The sequence below is a fragment of the Coregonus lavaretus genome, assembly GCF_964263955.1.
Source record: "Coregonus lavaretus genome assembly, chromosome: 10".
NCBI classification, from domain to species: Eukaryota; Metazoa; Chordata; class Actinopteri; order Salmoniformes; family Salmonidae; genus Coregonus; species Coregonus lavaretus.
Genome location: NC_139997.1, coordinates 11,324,081 through 11,350,344, shown reverse-complemented (window position 1 = coordinate 11,350,344; position 26,264 = coordinate 11,324,081). Strand labels below are relative to the sequence as shown.

General features: G+C 42.6%; 1 protein-coding gene across 3 annotated transcripts in view; it reads right to left on the bottom strand.

The window, feature by feature from the left end:
- The window catches only part of LOC311135712 (band 4.1-like protein 4), a 111,248-nt gene that overhangs the window by 49,032 nt on the left and 35,952 nt on the right, over positions 1 to 26,264 (bottom strand). For 2 of the 3 annotated variants that reach the window (XM_084169733.1, XM_084169735.1), the window contains exons 3-7: positions 21,335 to 21,439; positions 8,927 to 8,978; positions 8,707 to 8,785; positions 8,164 to 8,261; positions 1,010 to 1,130 (exon numbers count right to left, since the gene is read on the bottom strand). In XM_084169733.1, coding sequence (XP_084025859.1) covers positions 1,010 to 1,130; positions 8,164 to 8,261; positions 8,707 to 8,785; positions 8,927 to 8,978; positions 21,335 to 21,439 — 455 coding nt within the window. The remainder of the gene's footprint in view (positions 1 to 1,009; positions 1,131 to 8,163; positions 8,262 to 8,706; positions 8,786 to 8,926; positions 8,979 to 21,334; positions 21,440 to 26,264) is intronic. The other variant, XM_084169734.1, reaches the window with a different exon arrangement.

Below are 26,264 nucleotides of genomic sequence, written 5' to 3'. Positions count from 1 at the left end.
TACATTACAGTTTTGTGTATTATGAGACAGATGTTCCATTAGGTAAGTTATTAATACACCATCAGAGACTGACTAAGTTATTAATACACCATCAGAGACTGACTAAGTTATTAATACACCATCAGAGACTGACTAAGTTATTAATACACCACCAGATACTGACTAAGTTATTAATACACCACCAGACTGACTAAGTTATTAATACACCACCAGAGACTGACTAAGTTATTAATACACCACCAGATACTGACTAAGTTATTAATACACTACCAGAGACTGACTAAGTTATTAATACACCACCAGATACTGACTAAGTTATTAATACACCACCAGATACTGACTAAGTTATTAATACACCACCAGATACTGACTAAGTTATTAATACACTACCAGAGACTGACTAAGTTATTAATACACCACCAGATACTGACTAAGTTATTAATACACCACCAGATACTGACTAAGTTATTAATACACCACCAGATACTGACTAAGTTATTAATACACCACCAGACTGGCTAAGTTATTAAAAAATATACCACCAGACTGACTAAATTATTAATACACCACCAGAGACTGACTAAGTTATTAATACACCACCAGAGACTGACTCAGTTATTAATAAACCACCAGAGACTGACTAAGTTATTAATACACCATCAGAGATTGACTAAGTTATTAATACACCATCAGAGACTGACTGCACAACCCAGACACTTTAACACTTTAACACTGTACAGTAACAATCACAGTTGGATTATATCTGACGTATAGTACAGTGGAGAGAGAGGGGAACCTGCTATGAGGGAATCAGACTGGGATTAGGGATTAGGCTGGCTGTCATAGAGGTCGAAGAGAGGAGAGGAGAGAGGAGAAGAGGAGAAAGGACAGGGGAGAAGGGAGGGGAGAGGAGAGAGCAGAGGAGGAGAGAGGAGCGAGAAGAGGATAGGATAGGAGAGGAGAGAAGGCGGGAGAGGAGAGGAGAGAGGAGAGGAGAGGGCTTTCTTACATTACAGTTTTGTGGATTGTCTCAATTGCGTCCTCCAGTTCCTCTTTCTGGTCCGGGACGAAGCGGTACTCTGACACGTATCCCGACACATGTTTGTACGGGTCGTAATCGCCAAGCTCGGCTGGAGAGAAATAGTGAAAGACAGACGAATGAGCATAAGCATACACACACAAACACACACACATACGCATGCACACATTTTGACTGTGTGAGAGATCACATACTACTAAGAATAGTGGCATCACATAATACTAATCTCTATTTATTCACTATTTGCAGTGCATTCAGAAAGTATTCAGACCCCTTGACTTTTTCCACATTATGTTACGTTACAGCCTTATTCTAAAAAGTATTAAATTGTTTCTTCCCCATCATCAATCTACACACAATACCCCACAATGACAAAGCAAAAACATGTTTTTTGACATTTGTCCCCCGATTGCTCAGTTTGGCCGGGCAGCCTGCTCTAGGAAGAGTCTTGGTGGTTCCAAACTTCTTCCATTTAAGAATGATGGAGGCCACTGTGTTCTTGGGGACCTTCAATGCTGCAGAAATGTTTGGTACCCTTCACCAGATCTGTGCCTCGACACAATCCCGTCTCGGAGCTCTACGGACAATTCCTTCGACCTCATGGCTTGGTTTTGCTCTGACATGCACTGTCAACTGTGGGACCTTATATAGACAGGTGTGTGCCTTTCCAAATCTCAAGGATGATCAATGGAAACAGGATGCACCTGAGCTCAATTTCATGTCTGAATACTTACGCAAATAAGGTATTTCTGTTTTGTTTTTTTATACATTTGCAAAAATTTCTAAAAACCTGTTTTCACTGTGTCATTATGGGGTAATTGTCACGATCGTTGATGAACGAGAAGGACCAAGGCGCAGCGTGATATGCCAACATGTTTATTTAACGAATAAACACAACGACAAAACAATAAACTAACGATACGTGACGTCCTAAGGTACACACAACAAACCTCACACGGAACAAGATCCCACAACCCACTAGTGCCAATAGGCTGCCTATGTATTGTCCCCAATCAGAGACAACGAGCGACAGCTGCCTCTGATTGGGAACCACACCGGCCAACCTAGATCTAGACATACTAGAAAACCAACATAGAAATACACAACATAGAACATACACACCCTGACTCAACATATACGAGTCCCCTGAGTCAGGGCGTGACAGTACCCCCCCTCAAAGGTGCGGACTCCGACCGCGCAACATAAACATAACAGGGTAGAGGCCGGGTGGGCATTCCGCCTCGGAGGCGGATCCGGCTCCGGGCGTGACGACCTCTTACTCTCCGCCTCCCTGTTGCGCCCCTGGTCTGGTCTGGACCTCGGCGCGCTGCTTCCCCTCTTCTTCCTCCCACGAAGTACCAAGCCCTGTCTGGACCCTGGTGTGGGAGACCCCGAACCTGGAGAGGGGCGGACGTCTGGGTCTGGACTGGAACCGCTGACTGGAGCTGGACCCGACGACGGTGGAGCGAACTGCACAGGCTCCGGACTGGAGCCGCTGATCGGAGCTGGACTGGGCACCGGTGGAGCGGACTGCTCTGGCTCCGGAGTGGGCAAGCTGACCGGTGCCGGACCAGGCACCGGTGGAACAGGCACGGGCCGTGCTGGACTGGACACACGCACCACTGGCTTGGTGCGGGGAGCAGGAACGGACCGGACCGGGCTGGCGACGCGCACCACTGGCTTGGTGCGGGGAGCAGGAACGGGCCGTACCGGACTGGCGACGCGCACCACTGGCCTAGTGCGGGGAGCAGGAACAGGCCGGGCCGGGCTGGCGACGCGCACCACTGGCTTGGTGCGAGGGGCAGGAACAGGCCGGGCCGGGCTGGCGACGCGCACCACTGGCTTGGTGCGAGGGGCAGGAACAGGCCGGGCTGGCGACGCGCACCACTGGCTTGGTGCGAGGGGCAGGAACTGGTCGGGCCGTACTGGGAACACGCACCACTGGCTTAGTGCGGGGAGCAGGAACGGGCCGGACCGGACTGGCGACACGCACCACTTGATTGGTGCGAGGAGCGGGACTGGGATCCTTCATTAACCCCCGCTCCTTCTGCTGCCTAACCAGCTCCTCTCACCGTGCCTCTACACTTTCCTTCTGCTCCCTCTGAACCAATGGCCCCCCTAATCTGGTGGCCTCCTCTACTAACCAGCGGATCCGCCCTGTCGCGGCCTCCTGCTGCCTCGTCGTCCACACCGTGTGCCCCCCCAAAACATTTTTTTGGGATTGCCTCTACACCCTGATCAGGGCCTCCCTCTTTCTTGCCAGCTCCTCTCTCATCTCCTGCCAAGTCCATCCTCTCTGCTCCTCCTCGGCACATTGCTTGGTCCAGGTCAGGTGGGATCTTCTGTCACGATCGTTGATGAACGAGAAGGACCAAGGCGCAGCGTGATATGCCAACATGTTTATTTAACGAATAAACACAACGACAAAACAATAAACTAACGATACGTGACGTCCTAAGGTACACACAACAAACCTCACACGGAACAAGATCCCACAACCCACTAGTGCCAATAGGCTGCCTAGTGCCTAAGTATTTTCCCCAATCAGAGACAACGAGCGACAGCTGCCTCTGATTGGGAACCACACCGGCCAACCTAGATCTAGACATACTAGAAAACCAACATAGAAATACACAACATAGAACATACACACCCTGACTCAACATATACGAGTGTCAGGGCGTGACAGTAATGAGGAAAAACATTTATTTAATCCATTTTAGAATAAGTCTGTAACGTAACAAAATGTGGAAAAAGTCAAGGGGTCTGAATACTTTCCGAATGCACTATATACCTCTGTCTCTCTCTCTCTGTCTCTCTGTCTACCTATCTTCTATCTCTCTCTTCTCTCTCTCTCTTCTCTCTCTGTCTCTCTGTCTATCTTCTATCTCTCTCTCTTCTCTCTGTCTCTCTCTCTCTTCTCTCTCTCTCTCTCTCTCTCTCTCTGTCTCTTCTCTCTCTGTCTCTCTCTCTCTCTCTCTCTCTTCTCTGTCTCTCTGTCTCTCTCTCTCTCTGTCTCTCTCTCTCTGTCTCTCTCTCTCTGTCTCTCTCTCTCTCTGTGTCTCTCTCTCTGCCTCTTTCTCTCTCTCTCTCTCTCTTCTCTGTCAATTCAATTCAATTTAAGGGCTTTATTGGCATGGGAAACATATATTTACATTGCCAAAGCAAGTGAAATAGATATTCAACAAAAGTGAAATAAACGATAACAAATTAACAGTAAACATTACACTCACAAACGTTCCAAAAGAATAAAGGCATTTCAAATGTCATATTATGTCTATATACAGTGTTATAATGATGTGCAAATAGTTAAAGTACAAAAATATAAATAAATAAACATACAGTTGAAGTCGGAACTTTACACACACTTAGGTTGGAGTCATTAAAACTCGTTTTTCAACCACTCCACAAATTTCTTGTTAACAAACTATAGTTTTGGCAAGTCGGTTAGGACATCTACTTTGTGCATGACACAAGTAATTTTTCCAACAATTGTTTACAAACAGATTATTTCACTTATAATTCAATGTTTCACAATTCCAGTGGGTCAGAAGTTTACATACACTAAGTTGACTGTGCCTTTAAACAGCTTGGAAAATTCCAGAAAATTATGTCATGGCTTTAGAAGCTTCTGATAGGCTAATTGACATCATTTGAGTCAATTAGAGGAGTACCTGTGGATGTATTTCAAGGCCTACCTTCAAACTCAGTGCCTCTTTGCTTGACATCATGGGAAAATCAAAAGAAATCAGCCAAGACCTCAGAAAAAACATTGTACACCTCTACAAGTCTGGTTCATCCTTGGGAGCAATTTCCAAACGCCTGAAGGTACCAGGTTCATCTGTACAAACAATAGTATGCAAGTATAAACACCATGGGACCACGCAGCCGTCATACCGCTCAGGAAGGAGACTCGTTCTGTCTCCTAGAGATGAATGTACTTTGGTGCAAATCAATCCCAGAACAACAGCAAAGGACCTTGTGAAGATGATGGAGGAAACAGGTAAAAAAGTATCTATTTCCACAGTAAAACGAGTCCTATTGTCACGACTGTCGGTGAGATGCGGTAAAAGAAGTCAGGCGCAGGACACAGAACTCTCGGACACGTACTTTAATCCGATAAGGATCCAAAAGGACACAGAAATAACTCCACGCAGGGAGGAAATAACCCGCTCACTAAAATGACAACCGTGAAGGGAAAAACAATCACACACAATGTCCTGATGAGAGACAGGGGTAATATAAGGGAAACAATTAAACATAATGACGAACAGGTGTAAACAATACAGACAAAACTAAACAACCACCGATAACATCGAACGGCAGTAGCTAGTACTCCGGGGATGACGAACGCCGAAGCCTGCCCGAGCAAGGAGGAGGAGCAGCCTCGGCAGAATCCGTGACACCTATATTGACATAACCTGAAAGGCCGCTCACCAAGGAAGAAGCCACTGCTCCAAAACCGCCATAAAAAAAGCCAGACTACGGTTTGGAACTGCACATGGGGACAAAGATTGTACTTTTTGAAGAAATGTCCTCTGGTCTGATGAAACAAAAATAGAACTGTTTGGCCATAATGTTTGGCCATTGTTACGTTTGGAGGAAAAAGGGGGTTCTTTGCAAGCCGAAGAACACCATCCCAACCGTGAAGCACGGGGGTGGAAGCATCATGCTGTGGGGGTGCTTTGCTGCAGTAGGGACTGGTGCACTTCACAAAATAGATGGTATCATGAGGAAGGAAAAATAGGTGGATATATTGAAGCAACATCTCAAGACATCAGTCAGGAAGTTAATGCTTGGTCGCAAATGGGTCTTCCAAATGAACAATGACCCCAAGCATACTTCCAAAGTTGTGGCAAAATGGCTTAAGGACATCAAAGTCAAGGTATTGGAGTGGCCATCAGAAATCCCTGACCTCAATCCTATAGAAAATTTGTGGGCAGAACTGAAAAAGTGTGTGCGAGCAAGGAGGCCTACAAACCTGACTCAGTTACACCAGCTCTGTCAGGAGGAATGGGCCAAAATTCAACCAACTTATTGTGGGAAGCTTGTGGAAGTCTACCTGAAATGTTTGACCCAAGTTAAACAATTTAAAGGCAATGCTACCAAATGCTAATTGAGTGTATGTAAACTTCTGACCCACTGCAAATGTGATGAAAGAAATAAAAGCTGAAATAAATCATTTTCTCTACTATTATTCTGACATTTCACATTCTTAAAATAAAGTGGTGATCCTAACTGACCTAAGACAGGGAATTTTTACTAGGATTAAATGTCAGGAATTGTGAAAAACTGAGTTTAAATGTATTTGGCTAAGGTGTATGTAAACTTCCGACTTCAACTCTAGGTTGTATTTACAATGGCGTTTGTTCTTCACCGGTTGCCATTTTCTTGTGGCAACAGGTCACAAATCTTGCTGCTGTGATTGCACACTGTGGTATTTCACCAAATAGACATGGGAGTTTATCCAAATTGGATTTGTTTTTTGAATTCTTTGTGGGTCTGTGTAATCTGAGGGATGTCTCTGTCTCCAATATGGTTATACATTTGGCAGGAAGTTAGGAAGTGCAGCACAGTTTCCACCTCATTTTGTGGGCAGTGTGCATATAGCCTGTCTTCTCTTGAGAGCCAGGTCTGCCTACGGCGGCCTTTCTCAATAGCAAGGCTATGCTCACTGAGTCTGTACATAGTCAAAGCTTTCCTTCATTTTCGGTCAGTCACAGTGGTCAGGTATTCTGCCACTGTGTACTCTCTGTTTAGGGCCAAATAGCATTCTAGTTTGCTCCATTTATTTGTAAATTCTTTCCAATGTGTCAAGTAATTCTCTTTTTGTTTTCTCATGATTTGGTTGGGTCTAATTGTGTTGCTCTCCTGGGGCTCTGTGGGGTCTGTTTGTGTTTGTGAACAGAGCCCCAGGACCAGCTTGCTTAGGGGACTCCTCTCCATGTTCATCTCTCTGTAGGTGATGGCTTTGTTCTGGAAGGTTTGGGAATCACTTCCTTTTAGGTGGTTGTAGAATTTAATGGCTCTTTTCTGGATTTTGCTCATTAGCGGGTATTGGCCTAATTCTGCTCTGCATGCATTATTTGGTGTTTTACGTTGTACACTGAGGATATTTTTTTGCTGAATTCTGCATGCAGAATCTCAATTTGGTGTTTGTCCCATTTTGTGAATTATTGGTTGGTGAGTGGACCCCAGACCTCACAACCATAAAGGGCAATGGGTTCTATAACTGATTCAAGTATTTTTTGCCAGATCCTAATTGGTATGTGGAATTTTATGTTCCTTTTGATGGCATAAAAGGCCCTTCTTGCCTTGCCTCTCTCTCAGATCGTTCACAGCTTTGTGGAAGTTACCTGTGGCGCTGATGTTTAGGCCGAGGTATGTATAGTTTTTTTGTGTGCTCTAGGGCAATGGTGTCTAGATGGAATTTGTATTTGTGGTCCTGGCAACTGGACCTTTTTGGAACACCATTATCTTTGTCTTACTGAGATGTACTGTCAGGGCCCAGGTTTGACAGAATCTGTTTAGAAGATCTAGGTGCTGCTGTAGGCCCTCCTTGGTTGGGGACAGAAGCACCAGATCATCAGCAATCAGTAGACATTTGACTTCAGACTCTAGTAGGGTGAGGCCGGGTGCTGCAGACTGTTCTAGTGCCCTCGCCAATTCGTTGATATATATGTTGAAGAGGGTGGGGCTTAAGCTGCATCCCTGTCTCACCCCACGGCCCTGTGGAAAGAAATGTGAGTGCTTTTTGCAAATTTTAACCGCACACTTGTTGTTTGTGTACATGGATTTTATAATGTCGTATGTTTTTCCCCCAACACCACTTTCCTTCAATTTGTATAGCAGACCCTCATGCCAAATTGACTGTCTCTCTCTCTGTCTCTCTCTCTCTCTCTCTCTCTGTCTCTTCTCTCTCTAGCTCTCTCTCTTCTCTCTCGCTCTCTCTCTTCTCGGTCTCTCTATCGGTCTCTTCTCTCTCTGTCTGTCTCTCTCTCTCTGTCTCTGTCTCTTCTCTCTCTTTGTCTCTCTCACTGTCTCTCTGTCTCTCTCTCTGTCTCTTCTCTCTCTGCCTCTCTCTCTCTTTCTGCCTCTCTCTCTGCCTCTCTGTGTGTACTCACACTGTATGGCCAGAGCAGCCAGCTGGGCGCTGATGTCGAGGGGACAGGGGATTCTACCCTGTAGTACGTCCTGCTTCACCTGCAGGAAGAACTGGTACCTACAGTACCCAGAGACACACACAGACACACATCCATATAGCACATGAAATACAGTACAAGCTATTTCATATTGCCATAGATAAGGACACAACAAGCAGACAGATACGGTCCACCTGTACTCTGCTTGTAAGCTTTTATACTGTATGTGTGACTGGATGATTGTTCAATGATATACAGTATAGCAGGGGTAGGCAACACCGGTCCTGGAGTGCCACAGGCACTTCATGTTTTTGGTTTAACTGACCTGGAAGACCAGGTGTGTTGAATTTAGGCAATCCCTGAACTGATCAATTAGCTCAGTTGGTCAGGTGTGGTGCCTAGTTGGAACAAAATCCTGCAGTACCTGCGTCACTCCAGGAACATGGTTGCCTACCTCTGATATATAGCATAGCAGCCACCATGATATTATGTGGAGAAATCTAGTACTTTACCAATAAGTCATACCTTGTTATTTCTTCTTTTAGCTTGCAGGGATTCTCAGCGTAAAACTTGACCCCAAAATAGAGTGTGTATGGAGGCCCTGCTGAAAGAGAGAGAGAGAGAGAGAGAGAGAGAGAGAGATTTCAGCAGCAGTTGCAAACTTCTACTTCAAGTCACTGTCTGTATCCAAACAGCTGAGAGGCATTCAACTCAACTGAATGCAGAGAAAGGAAGAGATACTTACTTGTTATTAAATCTTTGTGTTCTGAAAGGGTTTTTGAGGGGTCTAGCCAATACTGCAAACAAAAAACACAGAGAAGACATTCAAATTACATACATAAATGACTGTCATAATGATTATTTGTTTACATAAGTAGTACCATACGTAATATACGATATGTAACTAGTAGTCTATGTGTACAGTAACAAATACAGAATACACTGTAACAAACTACCTGGAGCATGAGTATTCAGTCATCTCGGTTAACCCAGAACTAAAGTGTTGCGTAATGGGTCAGATGCTCAATTAAGTTCTGGGTCCATAAGTGTTAAGAGAAGAGATAGAATGATGATCGGAACCGGAACGAAGAGCTCCACCCTCTCTCTTTGCAAGTTACGGGCGAGTCTATGAAACAAATGTCCCCTCCCCTTCCAAAATTCAAAAGATGCTAACACCTGTGAAAATCGTGATTTGTCCAAATAACCAGTGATGGAAAAACCCAAGCACCGGAACTAAATGCTGCTGATCTTACGCATCCCGTTGTATCATGAAAGATCTACGGTACCCTTTATATTTTCGTAGTCTGTCCACGATTGATTAAGTATTCAGAAATTGGCTGGAAGAAATGAAGAAATGCACTTTGTTATGTAAAATCATGGCTGAGCGGTCTATGCAGTGTGTGTAGTATAGTGTGCAGTCAGTGTATTGGATGGGACTCAGGCAGCTCCAGAGAGGGACGTTTAGTCATGCTAACTCTGGCATAATAGTGAAGCTGCATTAAAACCAACTTTAATAAACTGTCTCGTTAAAAAGGAGTGTGAGTCATTAAAATCTGCATCAATAAAACATGGATTTAGAACAGGTCACAGCATGCTGCCACAGAGGCAAAAATAAAACACATCAAGCTTATTTTCCATTGGCTTTTATTAATGATCTAAATACTGTACTGGCATTTTGGATTTGCAAGATATTTTTTATCTTGTTGGACCTCTGGCTCTCACATCAATGAACATCTGATTTGGGAAGCTTCCTGCAAGACTGCCTGGCTTACTGTGCACAATGTCCTTATGCCACGTTGATGGTGCACATTAAATTATTATTTTTATATATTTTTATATTAGAGGGTAGATCAGCTTTAATATTGCAGATAGATTGTGGCTTCAATCAATGTAATTGTCTGCATCATTTCCAATCCCCCATTATATATATTTTTGTAAATATATATATGTATAACTATTATATATATACACTACCGTTCAAAAGTTTAGGGTCACTTAGAAATGTCCTTGTTTTCGAAAGAAAAGCATTTTTTTTGTCCATTAAAATAACATCAAATTGCTCAGAAATCCAGTGTAGACATTGTTAATGTTGTAAATGGCTATTGTAGCTGGAAACTGCTGATTTTTAATGGAATATCTACATAGGCGTACAGAGGCCCGTTATATATACTACCGTTCAAAAGTTTGGGTTCACTTAGAAATGTGTTCCAATGGCACGTTGTGTTTGCTAATCCGAGTTTATCATTTTAAAAGGCTAATTGATCATTAGAAAACCCTTTTGCAATTATGTTAGCACAGCTGAAAAATGTTGTGCTGATTAAAGAAGCAATAAAACTGGCCTTCTTGAGACTAGTTGAGTATCTGGAGCATCAGCAATTGTGGGTTCGATTACAGGCTCAAATTGGCCAAAAACAAATAACTTTCTTCTGAAACTCGTCAGTCTATTTTTGTTCTGAGAAATGAAGGCTATTCCATGTGAGAAATTGCCAAGAAACTGAAGATCTCGCTCAACGCTGTGTACTACTCCCTTCACAGAACAGCGCAAACTGGCTCTAACCAGAATAGAAAGAGGAGTGGGAGGCCCCGGTGCACAACTGAGCAAGAAGACAAATACATTAGAGTGTCTAGTTTGAGAAACAGACGCCTCACAGTTCCTCAACTGGCAGCTTCATTAAATAGTACCCACAAAACACCAGTCTCAACGTCAACAGTGAAGAGGCGACTCCCGTATGCTGACCTTCTAGGCAGAGTTGCAAAGAAAAAGCCATATCTCAGACTGGCCAATAACAAGAAATGATTAAGATGTGCAAAAGAACACAGACACTGGACAGAGGAAGATTGGAAAAAAGTGTTATGGACAGACAAATCGAAGTTTGAGGTGTTCGGATCACAAAGAAGAACATTTGTGAGACGCAGACCAAATGAAAATATGCTGGAGGAGTGCTTGATGCCATCTGTCAAGCATGGTGGAGGCAGTGATGGTCTGGGGGTGCTTTGGTTGTGGTAAAGTGGGAGATTTGTACAGGGTAAAAAGGATATTGAAGAAGGAAGGCTATCACTCCATTTTGCAACGCCATGCCATACGCTGTGGACGGCGCTTGATTGGAGCCAATTTCTTCCTACAACAGGACAATGACCCAAAGCACAGCTCCAAACTATGCAATAACTATTAAGGGAAGAAGCAGTCAGCTGGTATTCTGTCTATAATGGAGTGGCCAGCACAGTCACTAGATCTCAACCCTATTGAGCTGTTGTGGGAGTAGCTTGACCGTATGGTACATAAGAAGTGCCCATCAAGCCAATCCAACTTGTAGGAGATGCTTCAGGAAGCATGGGGTGAAATCTCTTCAGATTAGCTCAACAAATTGACAACTAGAATGCCAAAGGTCTGCAAGGCTGTAATTGCTGCAAATGGAGGATTCTTTGACGAAAGCAAAGTTTGAAGGACACAATTATTATTTCAATTAATAATCATTATTTCTAACCTTATCAATGACTACATTTCCTATTCATTTTGCTATATTTCCTATTCAAACTCATTTAATGTATGTTTTCATGGATAACAAGGACATTTCTAAGTGACCCCAAACTTTTGAACGGTTGTATATACAGTGGGGAGAACAAGTATTTGATACACTGCCGATTTTGCAGGTTTTCCTACTTACAAAGCATGTAGAGGTCTGTAATTTTTATCATAGGTACACTTCAACTGTGAGAGACGGAATCTAAAACAAAAATCCAGAAAATCACATTGTATGATTTTTAAGTAATTGATTTGCATTTTATTGCATGACATAAGTATTTGATACATCAGAAAAGCAGAACTTAATATTTGGTACAGAAACCTTTGTTTGCAATTACAGAGATCATACGTTTCCTGTAGGTCTTGACCAGGTTTGCACACACTGCAGCAGGGATTTTGGCCCACTCCTCCATACATACCTTCTCCAGATCCTTCAGGTTTCGGGGCTGTCGCTGGGCAATACGGGCTTTCAGCTCCCTCCAAAGATGTTCTATTGGGTTCAGGTCTGGAGACTGGCTAGGCCACTCCAGGACCTTGAGATGGTTCTTACGGAGCCACTCCTTAGTTGCCCTGGCTGTGTGTTTCGGGTCGTTGTCATGCTGGAAGACCCAGCCACGACCCATCTTCAATGCTCTTACTGAGGGAAGGAGGTTGTTGGCCAAGATCTCGCGAAACATGGCCCCATCCATCCTCCCCTCAATACGGTGCAGTCGTCCTGTCCCCTTTGCAGAAAAGCATCCCCAAAGAATGATGTTTCCACCTCCATGCTTCACGGTTGGGATGGTGTTCTTGGGGTTGTACTCATCCTTCTTCTTCCTCCAAACACGGCGAGTGGAGTTTAGACCAAAAAGCTTTATTTTTGTCTCATCAGACCACATGACCTTCTCCCATTCCTCCTCTGGATCATCCAGATGGTCATTGGCAAACTTCAGACGGGCCTGGACATGCGCTGGACTGAGCAGGGGGACCTTGCGTGCGCTGCAGGATTTTAATCCACGACGGCGTAGTGTGTTACTAATGGTTTTCTTTGAGACTGTGGTCCCAGCTCTCTTCAGGTCATTGACCAGGTCCTGCCGTGTAGTTCTGGGTTGATCCCTCACCTTCCTCATGATCATTGATGCCCCACGAGGTGAGATCTTGCATGGAGCCCCAGACCGAGGGTGATTGACCGTCATCTTGAACTTCTTCCATTTTCTAATAATTGCGCCAACAGTTGTTGCGTTCTCACCAAGCTGCTTGCCTATTGTCCTGTAGCCCATCCCAGCCTTGTGCAGGTCTACAATTTTATCCCTGATGTCCTTACACAGCTCTCTGGTCTTGACCATTGTGGAGAGGTTGGAGTCTGTTTGATTGAGTGTGTGGACAGGTGTCTTTTATACAGGTAACGAGTTCAAACAATTGCAGTTAATACAGGTAATGAGTGGAGAACAGGAGGGCTTCTTAAAGAAAAACTAACAGGTCTGTGAGAGCCGGAATTCTTACTGGTTGGTAGGTGATCAAATACTTATGTCATGCAATAAAATGCAAATTAATTACTTAAAAATCATACAATGTGATTTTCTGGATTTTTGAAGTGTACCTATGATATAAATTACAGACCTCTACCTGCTTTGTAAGTAGGAAAACCTGCAAAATCGGCAGTGTATCAAATACTTGTTCTCCCCACTGTATATATAATAGTTATCTTTTGTTTGTTTTTAGTCCCATCTTTCAGCTACCGTCAACCCCTCCCATCTATCTCTGAAGACCATCAAGTTTTTATGCATAATACTTAATAATGTGACATAAGTGCTTGAATGAAAAGCAATGCACAGTACTTCCTGCAAGACAGCTTGTTACCATGTTTATGTCACACCGATTATGCATGATACTTAATAATATGACATAACATAAAGTGGTTGAGAGAAAAGCAGAGTACACTTAGGTCAGTCCCACCAAACCTCAGCTGTAGGTTTAGATTAGAACATCCTGTTTTGGATCTTTCTTTTATACTACTCTTGTTATTCCGTTATTGGATGTATTAAACCGCTATTCTGTTTACTGCTTTTAACAGCCTCTTCAGCGCCTAATCAGTGAGAATGTTCAATGCTGCTCTGAAGACATATCAGATATCAAATCAAATCAAATTTTATTGGTCACATACACGTGTTTAGCAGATGTTATTGCGGGTGTAGCGAAATGCTTGTGTTTCTATCTCCGACAGTGCAGTAATATCTAACAAGTAATATCTAACAATTTCACAGTGTTTATCACTGGTTATAGCCATAGACACATACTGTACATACTGTATATTCATGTGTTTATCACTGGTTATAGCAGCTACTGTGCAGTGGTGTCTATTTGTGGGATGTTGTCGAGCTTCTTATGATCATGAATGCAAACTGCTATTTTCAAATAATTGTTGTGGAGGTCATTGTGAATGCAAACTGCAATTTTCAAATCATTGTTGTGGAGCTCGTTGTGAATGCTAACGGCTATTTTCAAATCTTTATTTGCAGTGTTGTCACAGTGAGGCCTTGCTTTGCTGTGATATTGTGTCAGAGCTCACAATGTCATTGCATCTCATGCCTCTCCGGTGATAAACACAGTGATAAACAACAGTCTGTTCACTTCCCATCAACATCAGACACCGGCAGCAAACATTCAAAACAAACGTGAGTGCCTTTTTTCACACAGTTACACAAAACAGCATAAGGATTTAGCTCTTTTAAAAATGAGACTGAAATAAATATTATTATTCACTCAATGTTTTCTGCTTTAGCTTGACTGTAGGGCATGGTAGTTGATATCGCGTTACGGAAACTGCTTACATTTCTACTATAAATTAATAGCACCGCACCCCTTGCATGAAGAAACAGCTTCAAGTCCTGTTTTATATGCATTCCATTTATTTGTATGCGAATTTCTGGAGATGTTGCTACTAGCCAAGCTGAAGATGGAAATTGTTAGAGGAGGGGAGGATGGAATCTTTTGATTCTGGGGCATTATGGGGGATGGAGATGAATAAATGTTAGCGCAATGAGGTAGGCTAGACTAGGATAACCTATTTCAAACTAAAGTATGTCACTGAAAGATGCTGTGTGGCGCACCCTCGCCATTCCCTCCCACCTAAACCCTCACCACACCACACCACACTACAGATGGGCACCAGGGCTGTATTCATTAGGGCACATCGTAGCAAAGTGTAGCAAAACGTTTTTAATGGAAAATCTAAAACGAGTGTTTCTTATTGTTCAAGTAGTCCCTCCCTGTTTCAGTCCATTTTCTTTTGTTTTGTGAATAATGAATACGACCCAGAACACACCAGAACAGATATTGGTGACCAGGGGAACGTGATTAAAGCTATGTCTGTGTGACTGAATTAGAATAAGTTAATTGAATTAGTAAATCTTATCTAATTTGCAATAATCACATCAGTGCAGCTGTTGTGTTCCAGTGTATGCTAATTTATGCAAATGAGGGGGTTGAGAATTAGAACACTGGCTGACAGTGACAGGCCGTCAGCCATCGCCATGGACAACCAGACAAAGACAGAGGGGTTTCACTCAGAAAGACAGCCTGAGCAACAATCTACTTCTTATTTCTCTAACTGGCAGTCATCTTCCAATGAACAGCGACTGACTGGAAGAGAACAGAGTAAGAAACCATTTGGTAACACATTACTTAGCAAATAACCTTACACTCTTAGAAAAAAGGGTTCCAAAAGGGTTATTTTGCTGTCCCCATAGGAGAACCCTTTTTGGTTCTAGGTAGAACCCTTTTGGGTTCCATGTAGAACCCTCTTTGGTAAGGGTTCTACAAGGAACCCAAAAGAGTTCTACCTGGAACCAAAAAGGGTTCTTCAAATGGTTCTACTATGGGGATAACCGAAGAACCCTTTTGGGTTCTAGATAACACCTTTTTTCTAAGAGTGTATACATTACAGCAGGTACTGTGTATAGTACAGACAGTCAATGGGCTACATCTATGTGCATTCATGGCACCTGCACAAAGCCCTTCCAGATCTATTTATATTTTTATATCTGTTCAACTGCAAGATTTATTGAACACCTCAAGGATTTTTATTACATGGGTGTTCTATCTATCAGTATGAGAAAGGCATGTCTTTCTGACCTCCAGCACCGCTCAGTGCGCCAAGTGACTAAAACTGATAAATAATAGAATGATAGATAATAAATACATTAAAAGGCTCTGTCATCATGAGGCAGACTGCCCAGACCATGATGCACCATTTCAACAGGAAACTGAGTTATGACAGTTTGATTGGCAGGCCGGACTGAGAGGCCCAGGCTCTGTTCTAATATCTCTACTTTAGTTCTAGAATGAAGAATGATCCACTAGAATGAACTAAGCAATGTATTGGGAATGCATTCTAAGTGGTGTGCTAGTGTAGATATTGGAGCATTCTGTAACCTCAGTGATCTTACTACACTTCAGCCTCAATATTATGGAGGGTTACACCAGGAGAGGGCATTGATATTGTAATGAAGGGTATAGCTAGCAGGCAGGCAGCCCCATATAAATGACAGAGACGTCTCTCTAAATGGATAGGTTTTGATTATGGGCCTGCTGCTCCATGCACAGACACTAAAAGTCTCTCTGCTCTCTGACACACAATAACAGCGAAACAGCTCCAATATGTTGGTATGTCGTTTACGACTCCAGAGGGTAGGAATGATGTGAATGTGCATGCTGATGCTTGCAAGCTCTTGGGTCTAATAGTACCCAAGCACAGGGAGGATAACCTGCCATAAACAACATAGCTATGTGTATACATTGGTATGATAGAATGATTCCCAAAACTTTTATGCAAAACCTGAAAGTGTAAAGGCATTTATTTTTAAATCTAATAAGACTATTTTCTCCAGAAGGATTCAGTAGCTTAGATGCATTCTCTGTGCTTATCTCCAAAAAAACAAGGTTGGCTAACCTTCTAAATCACATCCCTCAGTCAAACATAGTTCAACATCAAATCAGTGTTCCAGCGATTTATCACCTCTATCCTAACAGGATACTGGTTGTCAGGCATACCTACAGCATGGAGATAAACTCAATCTTTTGGAGATAAACTGGAACAACACACCATTGAGAAAAACAAGAGTGAAGGTGGAAAACAAGAGAAAGACATTCGCCATGGATACAGTTAATATTAGAAGTTATACCATTAGAATTATCGACAGCGAGATTGAATGGTGCCAGTCAAGGAACAATTGAGGCCTGGACAAATATACTTGACTCTGTAAAGAATCATCTTTATTTTATTTATTTAACCTTTATTTAACTAGGCATGTCCGTTAAGACCAAATTCTTATTTACAATGGCGGCCTACCCCGGCCAAACCCTCCCCTAACCCGGACGACGCTGGGCCAATTGTGCGCCGCCCTATGGGACTCCCGATCACGGCCGGTTGTGATACAGCCCGGGATCGAACCCGGGTCTGTAGTGACACCTGTCACTACAGACCTGCGCCACTAAGGATCCCAATCTCAGCTAAAGCTAAACTATCTTTGCTTTCAGGCCCACGGGGAAGGGGTGGTATGGGCAGGGTTTTCTCTGGTGGCCGGGAGGAGGGTGGGGCAGTGGGGGGGGTGGTGGGTGACTGACGAGCAACCCTAGTTGATAGGTGGGTGGGAAACGGTCTCTGGGAGTGGGGGGGGGGGGGGGGGGGGGGGGGGGCAGTGGTGTTAAGTACTGGTTAAAAGTACTTAAGTCGTTTTTTGGGGTATCTGTACTTTACTTTACTATTTATTTTCTGACAACTTTTACTTTTCCTTCACTACATTCCTAAAGAAAATAATATACTTTTTACTTCATACATTTTCCCTGACACTCAAAAGTTCTTGCTACATTTTGCATGGCTAGCAGGACAGGAAAATGGTCCAATTCACGCACTTATCAAGAGAACATCCCTGGCCATCCTTATTGCCTCTGGTCTGGCGGACTCACTGAACATAAATGCTTTGTTTGGAAATTATGTGTTGGAGTGTGCCCCTGGCTATCCGTACATTTTAAAAACAAGAAAAAGGTGCCGTCTGGTTTGTTTAATATAAGGAATTTTAAATGATTTATACTTTTACTTTTACTTTCAATACTTAAGTATATTTGAGCAATTACATTTACTTTTGATACTTAAGTATATTTCAAACCAAATACGTTTAGACTTTTACTCATGTAGTATTTTACTGGGTGACTTTCACTTTTACTTGAGTAATTTTCTATTAAGGTATCTTTACTTTTACTCAAGTATGACAATTGGGTACTTTTTCCACCACTGGGTGGGGGGTTGGATGGAGACATGGGGGCTGGGTGGAGTTGGGGGAACGGGATGGGAGGTTGAATGGAGACATGGTGGCTGGGTGGGGTTGGGGGAACGGGATGGGAGGTTGAATGGAGACATGGTGGCTGGGTGGGGTTGGGGGAACAGGATGGGAGGTTGGGGATGGAGACATGGTGGTGGGGTTTGGGGGGAATGGGATAGGAGGTTGGGGATGGAGACATGGTGGCTGGGTGGGGTTGGGGGAACGGGATAGGAGGTTGGGGGTGGAGACATGGTGGCTGGGTGGGGTTGGGGGAACGGGATAGGAGGTTGGGGGTGGAGACACGGTGGCTGGGTGGGGTTGGGGGGAATGGGATGTGAGGTTGGGGTGGAGACATGGTGGTTGGGGAGAACGGGATAAGAGGATGGGGGTGGAGACATGGTGGCTGGGTGGGGTTGGGGGAACGGGATGGGAGGTTGGGGGTGGAGACATGGTGGCTGGGTGGGGTTGGGGGAACGGGATGGGAGGTTGGGGGTGAAGGCCCACTTATTTTTCTTTTCTTTTCCTGTTTATAACAAACTCTGTATGTATTTCTTACTGATTTATTTGTCTTTCTTTTGAGTGGCAGCCTACAGGTACGTTTTATAAACGTATAATTTGAAATGGATAATGTACATGTGAGTATTTTGGGGTAAGTCTCTAAGAGCTTTGCACACCTGGATTGTGCAATATTTTCCCATTATTCTTTTCAAAATTCTTCAAGCTCTGTTGATCATTGCTAGACAGCCATTTTCAAGTATTGCCATAGATTTTCAAGCAGATTTCAGTCAAAACTGTTACTAGGCCACTCAGGAACATTCACTGTCTTCTTGCTAAGCAACTCCAGTGTAGATTTGGCCTTGTGTTTTAGGTTATTGTCCTACTGAAAGGTGAATTTGTCTCCCAGTGTCTGGTGAAAAGCAGACTGAACCAGGTTTTTTCTCTAAGATTTAACCTGTGCTGAGCTGCATTCCATTAATTTTTATCCTGAAAAACTCCCCAGTTCTTGCAGATGACAAGCATACCCTATAACATGATGCAGCCACCACCATTCTTGAAAATACAAAGAGTGGTACTCAGTGATGTGTTGTGTTGGATTTGCCCCAAACATAACACTTTGTATTCAGGCCAAAAAGTTAATTCCTTTGCCACATTTCTTGCTGTGTTACTGTAGTGCCTTGTTGCAAACAGAATGCATGTTTTGAAATATTTTTAGTCTGTACCGGTTTCCTTTATTTCACTCTGTCATTTAGGTTAATATTGTGGATTTACTACAATGTTGTTGATCCATACTCAGTTTTCTTCTTTCACAGCCATCAAACTCCGTAACAGTTTTAAAATTAAAATTAAATAACAACAAAAAAGAAAGAGAGAGATAGAGAGACGGCGATATATAGTGGGAGGTGGGGAGAGAGGGAGAAGGATAGAAAGACGGAGAGAGAGAGATGGAGATGGAGAGAGAGACGGAGAGAGAGAAAGAAAGAAAGAAAGAAAGAAAGAAAGAAAGAAAGAAAGAAAGAAAGAAAGAAAGAAAGAAAGAAAGAAAGAAAGAAAGAAATATATATATAGAGGGAGGTGGGGAGAGGGGGAGAAGGATAGAAAGACGGAGAGAGAGAGATGGAGAGAGAGACGGAGAGAGAGAAATGGAGAAAGAAAGAAAGAAAGAAAGAAAGAAAGAAAGAAAGAAAGAAAGAAAGAAAGAAAGAAAGAAAGAAAGAAAGAAAGAAAGAAAGAAAGAAAGAAAGAAAGAAAGAAAGAGAAAGAAAGAAGAAAACAAATTGAGCTTTGTAGGTTACAGGGACGTGAGTAAACAATGTAAGAATCCTCTCTTGTTCTGGGTGTGTGCTAATAGTGGATAGTACATGTTAGGGCATAGGCTACATACAACAAGCCAAACAGACAGTGATGCTGGCGTTCCAACATTTTCAGTCTCCTTTCACAGTTTTTCTTTCATCCTGCGCTAGTCTGACGATAAATCAGGGCTTGGCCGACAGCCCCCAGAAGGCATTGCACAGGATACCGCCCATCCATGTGAGAGAGAGATGGGGACGTTGGGAGAGTATGTATGCGTCCTAAATGGCACACTATTTCCTTAATAGTCCACTACTTTTGACCAGAGCCCTATGGGCCCCGGTCAAATGTAGTGCACTACATAGGGAGTAGGGCACCATTTAGGACACAGATATGATTGTGTTCTTTTATGGCTCTGTACTCTGACTAACCCTGAGTGTGTGTGTAGCCCTGGGGCCCTGCATGGGTTATTACTACTCCTCCCCAGCCCTACTCTACCCTATCATGGGCTGGGCCTGCGTGGGACGCTCTGTGATGGCACCTTCTGTAGGAACGACATGACAGAGGATGACCCCTGGCCAATATTCACAGAGCTGTTGTCTTTACAGAATAATAATTCCTTCTATTTTCACTTTGACTGGGGCAAGCTGAAGCTCTACCCTCTTCAGATATCTAAACCAGACTTGAGGGGAAATAACCTTCCTAACACTTTGATGAGTGTATATGAAGGAACAAAATAATCTCTGCGCCATTCATAATGTAATGTCATAAGCATGTCATAGCCATTCATAATGTAATGTCATAAGCATGTCATAGCCATTCATAATGTAATGTCATAAGCATGTCATAGCCATTCATAATGTAATGTCATAAGCATGTCATAGCCATTGATAATGTAATGTCATAAGCATGTCATAGCCATTCATAATGTAATGTCATAACCATGTCATAGACATTCATAATGTAATGTCATAAGCATATCATAGCCATTCATAATGTAATGTCATAAGCATGTCATAGCCATTCATAATGTAATGTCATAAGCATGTCATAGCCATTCATAATGTAATGTCATAAGCATGTCATAGCCATTGATAATGTAATGTCATAAGCATGTCATAGCCATTCATAATGTAATGTCATAAGCATATCATAGCCATTCATAATGTAATGTCATAAGCATGTCATAGCCATTCATAATGTAATGTCATAAGCATATCATAGCCATCCATAATGTAATGTCATAAGCATGTCATAGCCATTCATAATGTAATGTCATAAGCATGTCATAGCCATTCATAATGTAATGTCATAAGAATGTCATAGCCATTCATAATGTAATGTCATAAGCATGTCATAGCCATTCATAATGTAATGTCATAAGCATGTCATAATGCATAAAGCGTTCCCTGGTCTACTGTGAGATTATCAGTGGTGTGCTGAGATACTGTCACTCACATGAACACACATTCATATACACATTCATTTATTAATGTATATATTATACATATAACTATGTTCATATAAATCACTGGTGACTCACCGTCTGGTGGCTGTGGTCACAGTAGCGCAGCCCGAAGTAGTCTGTCTCTGCCAGCTTCACATGGTTGAACACAAAGTCCAGCACCACCGAAGCCTTAGTAGACTTCTGTGGAACACAAAGAGTTTTGGAATCAGTGTCTGAGTCAGAGGCAAACATGTTGCCATGCAAAGACATCAAGTTGATGTCAGTGTTTTTACTTATGGAATAAAAACTGGGTGGATGTCAAATTATAGCTATTAATGCATTCTGAGGCAACAGGCAAAGTATTCTGAAATACCATGGTGGGCTTCTGTACTGACAGTCATGTTTTGAAGAACAAATAGCTTCAACAATATATGGCGTATACAGTATAGTTCTTATTTTATTCTGAGGAGAGAGATAGTCTCTCTTTCAGTTCTCTGTGTCTGGATTTAGAAATAGCATAAAGAGACTCTGTAAGAGAGTAGACCTATGTCTCCAGGAAAATATGAATTAGATATAAATTATTACTTTGCTAAGCAGCGAAAACTGCCTTCCACTGCAATTCACACACCTCATAGTGCCTCTCATTACCATTTCTGAGGCTTACAAAAGCAATCTGCTAAAAGAAAGAATATTAGGACTCTGATTTAAGTATGAACCAGACAAACCCTGGTTACAGGAGAATTTCCAGAACACCTACACCACTGTTGCAAGATAATAAAATCTATATCTCCTTTGTAGGGTGAAGAAAAATCGTTGACTGTATCTTAGCTCAGTCAGCATTTTAGCTTTCTCTTGTAGGTACAGCATCAATCCAAATGTATCCACTGACAATATAAGTATTTATTCCGATGGAAAACCAATCATGGATCACACCAAGCAATCCCCATTGGCCTCAGCGCGGAGCACAACCCAACCAAACCATCCTCTCTCTCACCTGCATTTAAAATGTTTCTTTACATTTATCCTGAGGGCAATCTGATTGGCTACATCCCAAGAGAGGAAATTAATATCTAGTGTGGAGGCATCGATGCCTGTAATGAAAGATGGGGCTTTACTCACAGCTAACATCATCTCAAGGTGAGTCTGAAACACAAACACCGACCACACTCACATTCCAAACCAACCCAGGGTTTCCTACCGTCCTCTCTTTACTTTCCATCTGAAAGTCAACACACACGGACACACGCTCAATTCCCTGGGGTATGATGGAGAGGTCATATCGGGTGGATCATTGACAGACCAGCGGTGTATCTGCATTGGGTTTTTGTTCTTTAACAGGACACCAGCATCAGTCTTGGCTGGAAGACATCTCTCTCTTTACCTAATTATCTCTGTTTGCTCTTGACACAGAGGAGGAAACTGTGTGTGTGTGTGTGTGCGTGTGTGCGCGTGCTTGTATGTGTGTGTGTGCGTGCGTGTGTGTATGTTTCTCTCTGACTGCTCTTCTGAACCACAAAGCACATGTTTGACGAATCACAAGGTGTACACTGACAAACAGTCAGTATGATTTATGCCATCAAAGCATGTAACCACACCACAGACAAACAGACCACGCTCAGCTGGCTAGAGACCAAACGTGACTGCTTAGAGCAGACTATGCCATCTTTCAGCAGTAGAACAACAAGCAGCAGTGTGGGACACCTAGTGAATCTATATGTTGTCTCATGACTTACACTCCTATTAAGAATTCAAGAAGATCAAGTCCTAGAAGACCAAAGGATCACATAGGATGAGATGAGTGGGTCCAAGTTCATTCCCATGGCATTTAAAGTAGTACACTTCCTCATGTTAACAGTTCATGACTTCCTCCTGTGTGATTCAGGGCTCATCTGCATGTTTTCATTATCTACTCCAATCTGCAGGTGCACTCCAAGGGAATCACAAGTGGGCTGCCTGTGTCTGACACAGGAGACAGGCTCTCTCTCTCTGTCCCTCTCTGTCTCTCTTCTTCTCTCTCTCTCTCCTCTCTTTTCTCTTTGCTGTTGACTCATCTCTCTGATTAAACCACATGATGCATATGCCTGTCACCTGCTAGACAGAAAGACAGCTGTTTCACACTGGCTCTGTGATTCCTTCTCTCTCTGACTCCCTGTGGGAACATCCTCTACAATTCCTGCCTCTGATACGTCCTGGCATCCCCACATCCTGACAAACCTTTGGCAACAACATACACAAGCGGTGAAACTGAAAATCCAATATCATATAAACTCCAACATCATTTTTTACATTTTAGTCATTTAGCAGACGCTCTTATCCAGAGCGACTTTACAGTTAGTGAGTGCATACATTTGTTTTTTTTCATACTGGCCCCCCGTGGGAAACGAACCCACAACCCTGGCGTTGCAAGTGCCATGCTCTACCAACTGAGCTACACGGGGCCATCCTATAAACTCCTGTGTGGTTAATTACCACCTGTGAAGGCCTACTGTGTCTTTCCTGGTATTCACAGTTCTGACAAGACTGAGCTGAGTGACTGTAGAACAGTTCTGTTAATTATTCTCAAAGCATGAATCCAACATTGTCTCATCGTGTCTTCCTTCCTTCCTTCCTTCCTTCCTTCCTTCCTTCCTTCCTTCCTTCCTTCCTTCCTTCCTTCCTTCCTTCCTTCCTTCCTTCCTTCCTTCCTTCCCTCCCTCCCTCCCTCCCTCCCTCCTTCCTTCTTCCCCAACCGACTGACCGACACCACAAACATAACAACTAAACCTCAGCTATAGTATTTTGATAACTAGTAATTGCTGTACTCAACTTGTTTTCATTTCAAAGACGCCACATGTCGATTTCACTTGTCTCTCCACACCACATTTATCATGAGACATTATGAATACGAGTGCTGTGATTCGACATGACATGAGTTCTGTGATTATGACTGCTTTTGACAACCTTCTCCCAGCACTACTCTCTGCTACGGTGAATTAGGAAGCAGAAGGAACAGCAGAGTAGTAGCATTTCAAACGTACGCGTATCAGTCTACTATAATAATACAATATACTGAGTCTGATTACTTTGGAGGAGAGAACGCCTCAATGTCTGTGTGAGAACAGTCTCAGCAGGATCGTGGCATGATCACAGCCACACATTTGTAGTGCTTATGTTCATTCACAGCTATTACACAACCCACGTTAACATCATTTTTTCACTCAGTTACCATTGCGTAGGATTGCAAAGCTACCGGTAATTTACAAAAGTTACCGGAAACTTCTGTAATTGTGGTAATGAACAGGTAATCTATGGCAATCTATGGTAACTTTGGTAATTTATAATTCAATAAAAGTAAAAAAAATGTATTAATATATCATACAAACATGTTATATCTGTGTCCATATTGTTCATTAGTTTCTAGTGGATAGACCATATGGTTCAAGAGAAAATAGCTTAATTAATAAATAAAAAAACATCTAATCAACAATGGCATTATTTTAAATGAACTCTGCAACTCTTCCAACTATTAACTTTTTTCACAACTGTGTCACGGTTTCGGCCGAGGCGGCCCCTCCTCCTTGTTCGGGCAGGTTTCAGCGGTCGTCGTCTCCGGAGTACTAGCTGCCACCGTTCTATGTTTCTTGTTTGATTGGTTTTGTCTGTTTGTCACACCTGTTTTGTGTTATGTCTCATTAACTGATTCCACACCACACCTACCTACAGCAACACTTGACAAACTGCCACCAGTTTGGTGGCAAAACACTGACAACAAAGACATACTGACATAGTAAAATAAATAAAGGTTGATTAAAAAAAATGATAAAGGATATTTCATGCTGAAGCCCTCATATCAAACACCAATGGTATTGACGAAGTTAATGGTTTATATTTAGGATGTTTCACAACTTTGTCATAATTTTTTTGGGTTATCGTCTTATTTGATTATTTTATATATTTTACATGTGATAAGGCCACACAGAGTGCCATAAATAATTACAGACACCTGTGATAATCTGAATTACCCAAAAGGACCACTAGATAAAATCCTTGAAAGTTACCAAAATTCTGGTAGTTTACTGGTAAACTTTGAAAGTTTCCAGTAATAAACCCTCCTTTTCCAACCCTACTATTGCGTGAGTAGCAGTGGAGAAAAATGCATCTAACTCCTTTTTGGACTGGCCAATCAAATAATTGAGATTGCTGCTGCTTTCTCTGCCCCTGAGTACCCAAAGGGGACAACCACACATTTATCATCCATTTCAGTTCATTTTTACTGCAATATTTTATCCTCGTTTGACATTTTACTTCCTGCTTGTTGACTTGACCTCTCTCTGGTCAGTTTGGGAATCACATTGAAACACGCCACTCTGTTTTTCTGTGTTGGGCTAGACTAGGCAGCCCCCAGCTGTCAGCCCATATAAGGAGTCCAACTCCAGAATCACTAAGAATCACATTTTCTGTTTTAAGACCAATGGCTGGAAATAAGGAAGTTAGTGAGTGGCTGTAACAACTTACAACATATCTTTCCATTAGGAACTTACTAGTACATGGTCTCAGTGAATGCACAGTGGCTTGCGAAAGTATTCACCCCCCTTGGCATTCTTCCTATTTTGTTGCCTTACAACCTGGAATTAAAATATATTTTTTTGGGGGGGTTTGTGTCATTTGATTTACACAACATGCCTACCACTTTGAAGATGCAAAATAAATTTTTTTGTGAAACAAACAAGAAATAAGACTAAAAAACAGAAAACTTGATAGTGCATAAATATTCACCCCCCCCAAAGTCAATACTTTGTAGAGCCACCTTTTGCAGCAATTACAGCTGCAAGTCTCTTGGGTATGTCTCTATAAGCTTGGCACATCTAGCCACTGGGATTTTTGCCCATTATTCAAGGCAAAACTGCTCCAGCTCCTTCAAGTTGGATGGGTTCCGGCGGCGTACAGCAATCTTTAAGTCATACCACAGATTCTCAATTGGTTTGAAGTCTGGGCTTTGACTAGGCCATTCCAAGACATTTAAATGTTTCCCCTTAAACCACTCAAG